General features: G+C 36.4%; 1 protein-coding gene across 6 annotated transcripts in view; it reads left to right on the top strand.

The window, feature by feature from the left end:
• The window catches only part of CDH11 (cadherin 11), an 84142-nt gene extending 76668 nt beyond the window's left edge, over positions 1 to 7474 (top strand). For 5 of the 6 annotated variants that reach the window (XM_064459611.1, XM_064459610.1, XM_064459609.1 and 2 more), the window contains 2 exons: positions 3280 to 3534; positions 4567 to 7474. In XM_064459611.1, coding sequence (XP_064315681.1) covers positions 3280 to 3534; positions 4567 to 5063 — 752 coding nt within the window. In that variant the 3' untranslated portion in view covers positions 5064 to 7474. The remainder of the gene's footprint in view (positions 1 to 3279; positions 3535 to 4566) is intronic. The other variant, XM_064459614.1, reaches the window with a different exon arrangement.
• Positions 7475 to 9077: the final 1603 nt, after the last annotated feature.

Genomic DNA, 9077 nt, shown 5'->3' on the forward strand with positions numbered 1-9077 from the left:
AGTTGGGCCCCTGAAATTGTTTAGGTTTCTTGCTGAATCAACACTCATGTTCTGATATAGGTGATAACGTTCACACTGCAGTCAGCTTCTTTAATCTACAAGCCTTCTTACACAATATATATGATAACAAGCCCCCAAAAGCTAAGCTACCTTTGCCTGTGTGTAGAGGAAAAATTGGAAAACCATCAATAATATCACCAGAGAAAAAAGATAAAAATCAAACATCAGGAAAATCACTATAAAGATCACCATAAAATAATGTAATCTGAGTTTCTAATTGTGGAGATTTTGTGGGGAGTATAAGTAATCTTCATTTACAACACTTTTGGATATTGGATATCCCAGACAATAATAGCCGGAAAAATGAGAGCATGTGTTTTCTGGATGATGTTGAGATGGCTATTTTCTTCCTTCTATCTTGTGTTAACCCCCATTGTGTTCGTTAAGACTGTCAGTCAACTGGCTCCCATATGTGTTAAGTAATAGTTTTAAGCTGGTATTGACATTTAACTTCTGTTTCTTGGCTTAAAAAATGCCATTATACCTGGATTATAGTTATACTCCTGGGACTTGAAAATAATGAAAAAGCAAGGATGAGAATATTAGCTAGGATTAGACGTTATCTTTTATCTAAGTTTTTCCTTTTATGGATATTATGTTTCTTCTAAATATGAGAAGTGAACATAAACAGAAAAAAAAGTTTTTAAAAAATTACTATTTTGAGTTGATAAGTGGTAGTCCTTTTTAAACTTCAGCCAGGCTTGTTACTTGGATTTTTCTTTTTTAAAAAAGCATATTGAAGTAGAAATCACTTCAAGTTAAACCAGATAAATCAACCATTGGATCAAATTCAGCCTTTGTGTATTGTAATTGGCTGCAGTGGAATTGGCCAGTCTATATAATAACTGAATATTTTGCCATCCTTTTCTTATTTCTAGTTAGGAATATTATTTAAGCTGCCAAGCATCAAGAGAAATATAATAAAAAATGCATAGCCAACAGATTACATATACTAATGTATAATATTGCCTGTGTTTCCTTCCAGATTGGCTTTGCAGCTCTAGGCAGTTGTAGTTCAGCCCACTATTAATGTTCATATTTTTTTGCCACAAGTATAATCTGTCCTGTTGTGATCTTCTATTTAATAGAGCAGATCTTTGTTCTCATATTGAGGAAATTAATTATTAAATGCATTTTAGAGAACCCTGTGGAATAGTTTTATTTTATATCAATATATATTAACTCAAGTATTAGTTGATACTTAATAGATATTAGATGTCACATTTCTATTTATACTACATTGTTACGAGCCCATTAATTTAAAGCCTTAAAATAGGACCCCTATCACACTGACACTGATATCACTAAGGTCCTTTTAAAAATGGTGCTACAAGCCTAGCTGGGCTAGTTGTATGTAATCATTTAGGGGGTTAGAAAGACACTGAAAAGAGACAAAGGGCACCTCCAAAAACCACAAGTAATACATAATCAGATGGTTATCAGCTTCTCTGTCTTCAGCACACATGACCGTCAGTTAAAGGAGAAGTTAACAAGCTGTTTGTTTTCTATCCAGACGTTATTTTCCTGAGATTTCAGTATCAGAAAGACTACAGTTCTGTCATGCTGAGGGTAACTAGTTGGTGGACCTGGCAGGAGAGGTATAGATACAGAGACATGAATTAATTTGGTGTGTCAGAAACAGATCCTATCTAGGATGGTCCTAAAAGAAAGTTCATCCTTTCTGGTGTGATCTGCAGAAATTACTAGTGGGAGAGTCAGATAAGCAGGTCCCTAGTCAAACATCCTTCTCATCCCATAAATTGGCATGTGTCCACCACACTTGGGGACAGTTTCAGACCATGCCCTACACCAGGGGTAGGACAAGGGTCCAAGGGTCGCTAATATAAGGCAAGAATAGTTCTCTTTTAATATAATTTATTCACTAACTTTCATGGAAATTGCAGTGATTAGATCATTAAAAGAGGTTTTATGATTTGCATTATTAAATTCTGGAATTTATGCTGACTCTTCAACAGGAAAATGATTAATCTTTTGCAGTACCCCAAGGCAATAGTAAAATGGGTACTGTTGGAGGTGAATGGCCCTCCCTTAGTAGATAAAAGAATCATTCTTTCCTTTTTTTCCTTTGTGTTATATAGTGAAGAATAAAGAACATGGCAAAACAGAAAAGGCTGGGTGAAGTAAATCCTTATCCTAAACTAGTTTCTGAAGGTCCGAAAACCACAGATATGATTGTTTAATTTTATTTACTTCAGGATGTTTACGATTTTATAAACTTTGGTTCCGCCTGAGAACTGCGAAACAAGGACCAAAATAAAAATTGCTGTTCATGTTTCCTCACCTTTACCCGGCGTGGCTGGGAGCAGGAAGCACTGACCATCTCCTCCCAACATTTCATGTCACACACTTCCCTTTCAAATGCTTTTGTCCTAGGAAGTGTCAAGGACTGTTCAAAATGGCCTTTTGTGCTGAGATGGCAGCTTGGTCTCCACCTCCTGCACTAGGAGGCCCATGGCAGGCGACTGCTTACTGAGAACTGGAACTAGTGTTGGTGCAATACTTTGAACTCTTCCTCATAGCCGTGAAATTCAAAACGTGCCCAGACATACTGTGCACGTATGATCAGGCTTTCTGAATTCTGGCTTTGGGAGTTTGGGTGACAAACGGGTTCTGATAAAATACTGCTTACTTTAGTGTTTCTTACTGAAACTGAGGCTCAAATCGGCTAATACACAATAAACGTTGGCTTTTCATTTGGTGAGAGTCTCATTAACACAGGCCGTTTTGGTACAGATTTCTGCCTTCCATTTCTGTAGGTCTGAGACGAAGAACAATAAATCAGGGGAAATTGTTTTTTCCCTTCCCCTGAACACTTTAACTCTGGAAAGGGACTAGAACCAGCTCAAACAGCAATGCCAAGGCCCAGTCATTATAGCTGATGAAGTATTGTGAGTTTCCCAGAAAGTCAGTGGGTTGCTAAAAGGAGTTATTAACAGATTTTTTTATTTTTTTTTATTCCTTGTGTTACTCTCATCACCGTAAAATAATTAAAATTGAGTGTGGTACTGTATGAATGAAATACAATACTGTAATTGCTCTTGGGTCATTAGGAAGGTGATACATTGTACTGGTTTATTGCAGAAATAACTGTAAAGCACCTGAAAATTCAGAGCTGTTGTAGCAAGATATATTCTTTCAATATTTACTAAGAAGATGACTTTGTGGAAAAAATAATAATGACTATCTCTTTTTTTTAAGCAGATAACACAGCGAGTGTTCTTGTTAGGCGTGAAGGATTTAGTCGCCAAAAGCAAGATTTATACCTTCTTCCTATTGTAATAAGTGATGGTGGACTCCCCCCTATGAGCAGCACCAACACCCTCACCATTCGAGTCTGTGGCTGCGACAGCAATGGCTCCTTGCTCTCCTGTAACGCTGAAGCCTACATCCTCAATGCTGGATTAAGCACTGGAGCTTTAATTGCCATTCTTGCTTGCATTGTGATTCTATTAGGTAAAAAAATTTGTTACTTATTACTCCTCCACACTTGTTTGTGTTAAAAAAATTAACCTTGCCTTCAGCTCCAAGATGGATAAATGAATCTTAGTTTCAGAAACCGAAATTACTAGCTAATTTTCAGGTACTGAAATTACTACTTTTAAGGTACTAACCTGCCTGGCCGAAGTGCAATATATGATAACTGCAATAGCAGACACCAATGAATTTGTCTATGTGTGCTCAGAGAATGTAGTTTTGTGGCCTAATATCTGTTAATCAGGGACACTGTTAAAGGAGGTCATGACATACGGTTTTAAGTTTTGTGATCTTCCCTGGTCGACAGGTTCCTTATTGAGGTCAGCCAGGATTAATGGCTCCTGCCAGCTATTTCCTTCTAACTCCTCTTGTGCTGAAGACAAATAAATGGCTCAGAAGACCTGCTTTTGAGAAAGTGCTGTAAAGCATTTCCTGATTATTTGAAAATATTTATATAAAGTGTTTTAATTTGCTCATGCAAATTTATAGTCTTTCTTTTCTTATGTATTTTAAAGTTATTTTATAGAAATTTGAAGTGAGAAGGAACACAACAAAGGCATATGTTCTGAGGTGTTGCTAAAGAAAAATTCAATTTTTATGGAAATGAAACATGGAATTAGAGCTCAGCTTTGGGCATACAGGAGAACGTAAAGATTCATCTTTGTTTTTTGCAGATTTACATCCGATTGGGCTGCTCAAAGGCAGTGCCACAGCGTTCATGCAGCACTGGGAGCCCACAAATGCTTTTCTTGAATTAGTCTTGCAGTAATGAGCAATTAGTAAGAGCAATGGCATTCAGCCCAAACAGAAAACCTCAAGTTAGTACGTTCAATTCTGTGTACAAACATCAATGCATTTACCTAGCTAGGTATGCTAAAAATGCACAGTAGCAAAAATACACATGAACTTCAGCACAAAAGCTGAGGTTTCAGTGAATGCAATAATCTATTTATGAAGCAGCTACTGTTTGAGTGTGCGGTCTAACTTGCCTCTTTTTTTTTTTCCCTATAGTCATTGTAGTGTTGTTTGTAACGCTGAAAAGACAGAAAAAAGAACCTCTGATTATTTTTGAAGAAGAAGATGTCCGAGAGAACATTATTACTTATGATGATGAAGGTGGAGGAGAGGAAGATACTGAAGCTTTTGACATAGCTACTTTGCAGAACCCCGATGGCATCAATGGATTTATTCCTCGTAAAGACATAAAACCTGAGTATCAGTATATGCCAAGACCAGGGCTTCGGCCGGCTCCTAATAGCGTTGATGTTGATGATTTCATCAACACAAGAATACAAGAGGCTGATAACGATCCAACTGCTCCTCCCTATGACTCCATTCAGATCTATGGCTATGAAGGCAGAGGCTCAGTGGCTGGTTCACTTAGCTCATTAGAGTCAGCGACAACAGATTCTGATTTGGACTATGACTATCTACAAAATTGGGGACCTCGATTTAAGAAACTTGCAGACTTGTATGGCTCCAAAGACACTTTCGATGACGATTCTTAACAATAAAGTTTAAGATTTGGCCTTAAGAACTGTGTCCGATGTTCTGAAGAATCCAGAAGAAATGTAAGCAGGTATTTTTTTAAAAATCAAGAAAAATCTCATTTAAACATTTAAGTTTGACAGAGAGGATTCCTTTGATAAAAAAAGGACATAAAAGTGGTAAATACTGTGAAGTACCTTTTCCTACAAAAGGCAAATATAGAAGTTGGCTGCCAACTTCACTAGAGGAAAAAACCCACTTAAATACAAAATATTTAAATGAAGGAAAATGCTAAAAGCGAACCTACAAATAAGGGAAATCTTTTATGTATTATGAACATCTAAATCTTTTGTGTCAAAGAAGCTTCCACAAATTAGAAAAGATAACAGTTCTGAGCTGTAATTTCGCCTTAAACTACGGACACTCTATATGGTAGTGCATTTTTACACTTGAAATATATAATATTCAGCCAGCTTAAACCCATATGATGTATGTACAGTACAATGTACAATTATTATGTCTCTTGAGCATCAAACTTGTTACTGCTGATTCTTGTAAATCTTTTTGCTTATACTTTCATCTTGAACTAATACGTGCCAGATATAAAAACTCTGTCTTGTTGCAGTGGGAGGCGCCCTATTTCTATGTCATTTTTAATGTATCTATTTGTACAATTTTAAAATTCTTATTTTAGTATACATACAAATATCAGTATTCTGACATGTAAGAAATGTTACAGCATCACACTTATATTTTATGAACATTGTACTGTTGCTTTAATATGTGCTTCAATATAAGAAGCAGACTTTGAAATAAACTGATTCTTTTTTAATTCTTGTTCTGGTTATTAAGCATATAAGGAAAAACATAGTGTTTCTAATGTCCCATTTATAGTTCCGACTAATTTACTACAATTGTGACCTTTTAATAGCCTTATTTATTATGTGTTTGTAGTTGGTTTGTTGCCTTGTTAAGTGATTATTTAAAAATCAAGTACATTTTACAAATGTTTTTTAGATTAAAAAAATGTAATGTCTGGTGAACATTTTGTACCCTCTCTATCTACAGCTTGTGGCTGCTCCCGGAACACAGTAATAATCTTCATATAATACTACTGTGTCTTCTGGATTAAATTACGTGTAATACTTTTCAGTATTTCCCATGTAATATGCATTTATCTTATATCTTAGAAATTCCAGAGGTTTCAGAAATGGCTTTGTAAGTGGACAGGAGTACTCTGTACTTACAATTTACTCCAGACTTGTGAATTTCCGTAGCTGTGCTAAGCTTCTGCAGGTTCTAGAGACTTAAATCTGACCCAATTTAGCTATAAGTTCCCTAAAGACTGTTCTACCTGACAATTACCTTACCTGAGTAGTAATTAAGAGTCTGGCACTTACTTTTTTTTTTTCTTTTGATTTTTTTTCATTTACTGCAGTAGAATAGCATTGTCTACTGATAGGAAGGCATTTTAATTTGTGATGACAGAAATGCAGAGTGCTTTCAGAGTTGTTCTTTGTAATGTCTGTTTTTAATTGAAAAATGATCTATAACTTTTTTTATATTAGTTCGGAATGAGCAAGGGATTGGAATATGTTCTGCGCATCAACATTTTCCGCATCTGTGTACAGCTGTACTTCTGCTAAATTTAATATAGTTTGCTGTTTAGGGTCAGAGATCAGCAGCTGCAATATGGGAAGAGGCAATAAATAGAAATGATATACATTTTTCTACTGCTCATTTTACAGACCCTGTCCTTCATTTGCAGTCAGGTACCAAACTGCTTGATCTGAGAGGAAATCTGATTTGTTGGTGTATTATTGCTTTTCTGAAGACCCCCATATATGTAGTTAGATTAAAATTTAACTCGTTAAAATTATGAATGATTTTTCAGCTCTATATTCATAACATATTCACTTGTCCCATTATATCCCTATGTTTTATAAGGCAGAGTTTGCTAAATCAGCAGATTTGCTCGACAATGTTTATTGTAATATTTCACTTTACTATAGCTGTATGCATTCTATATAATTCTATAGTTTATTATTAACTTGGTTCAAATTTCTTTGGTTGTTGATTTTTCTCTGTTTATAATCCAAAGAATATTTTGCTAGATTTGCACATTTCTCCATTATAAATTTAAATAAGCATTAAAAAAGTGAAATGAGTATCAATTTACAAATTAACAAATGGAAATAAAGTTAAAAAAACGTCATTTGTAGGACTCCATCCTCTTTGATGCTATCTGGGTTTATTTCACTATTGAGCAAGTTCTAGAATTAATAACTGCATTTTCTACATTTTTATGTTTAATTTTTAAGAAGGACATTGTCAACTACATTTTTTAATAGTTTTAAATGTTTTGAGTTTTAGTCTCTATTGTTTGTAGCACTCTCGTAGATGCTTGGAAATAAATTTTCTTTCCCTGCTGGTTTTGTCCTTTTTCATTTGATTATTTTTCCCCTTCCCAGTGAATATGCAATTATCATAGTGCTTTATTAAGTTAGTCTTGCTAATCTCAGCCAACACTACCTCTGAAATGCTGGGAATTATTACGTATCATCTGCAGCACCCCAATGAACAATGTGTTTTGGCACGACAGGACATTTGTTTGTGTTAAACTTCACAGCGGTGGTTGCTGGAGTCTCAGGTTTATAATCTGAGAGTGTAAAAACCAGCCCAGCACAGCAGTACTGGGTTAGTCCCTGACACAAATCGGAGAAGTCTGCGGGCTGGGGCTGTAGTTTGTTGCAGTGCTCCCAAGGATCTGAGCAACCTGGGAAGGGATTTACTCACACGAGTTACTTTATCATAGCCTCTCTCACTTCCTGACTGAGCTCAGGGAAGGACTGAACCTCACATCCCTGGAACACAACTGAAAGATTAATTACAACTTCAGTGGGTTTGAAGACAAACCCTAATTAAAAGAAGGATCACCACGATGGAGCCAGGTAAGGTAAGGGGCAGTAGCAAGAGCAGAAGGCATTTTGGCCTCTTTTTTCCCCTCTTATAAGTCTTGCCTGAGACATCATTTGGGCAGGAATGGGGGGGGACAAAAACCCTCCAGATATCCTCAGCAACAAACAGTGTGACATTAGCCAGGGGTGATGTTTATTTTGTGACTGTATGTGCTCCTGCTGGCAGAAACACTCAGCTCCTTGTCTAGCTGCTTATCAGCAGAAGAACGTGCATCTGAGCAAGGTTGAAATGCCCCCATCTCACATATATCCACAGTGCACTTGTACACAATTTCTCTCCTCACCAGCAAGAAGCAATTAGGTATGCAAGTTCAGTGTTGGTTGCTAAGGGAACTCTTAAAACTTACACTGATATGGAAGGGGAGGGTTTGTTTGGGATTTTTTAGATTGTCTCTGTCATGTTCTTGCCATTATGTCAAGTAGTTTTTGATACTGTGTCAAGGGGTACAAGCTTGCATGCTTGCTGCCAACGTTTACGTGATCTTGTGCAAGATCATGCCTCAGAAACTGATATGACCACAGATGAGAAAAGCTTTCAAATAATGTGCATGTTTTCTTGGCTCCATATTGTTGACTGTCTAACAAAATAAAATGCTGAATTTTACCATGTTGTTGCTGATAGGCTTACAGAAAAAGTGAAGAATGGGAATTTAAATCAGGCTCACAAAGAGGCAACTTTAGCTTTCTGAGACCCAAAAACCTGGAATTCTTTTATGAGTTCCCCATCTAGCAGAATTCTCAGCGTTACATGTTTTTATTGAAAGGCTCAGTAAACAAAAATCTAGGTAGACTGATCGAAATACTAAGCTACTGTAATCAAAGCTGAACAGTCAGCACCAGAATAACATTCTGTATTAAAAAAAAAAAAAAAGAGACAGATGAAAAAGGAATGGCTTGTGGAAGGGAATGAGCGAGCTTGTCAGAATTAAATGCATGTCTTTGAAGCTTTATTATTGTTCTCCCTAATTTAGGCTGAGGCAGGGGATCAACCAGTTTGACCCAGTTCCATGTCCAGGTGTGCTAGTGAACAAGTCTTCCATTATTTAATATCAGTAG

The sequence above is a fragment of the Phalacrocorax carbo genome, chromosome 8 (genome assembly GCF_963921805.1).
Source record: "Phalacrocorax carbo chromosome 8, bPhaCar2.1, whole genome shotgun sequence".
In the NCBI taxonomy this organism is placed as follows: Eukaryota; Metazoa; Chordata; class Aves; order Suliformes; family Phalacrocoracidae; genus Phalacrocorax; species Phalacrocorax carbo.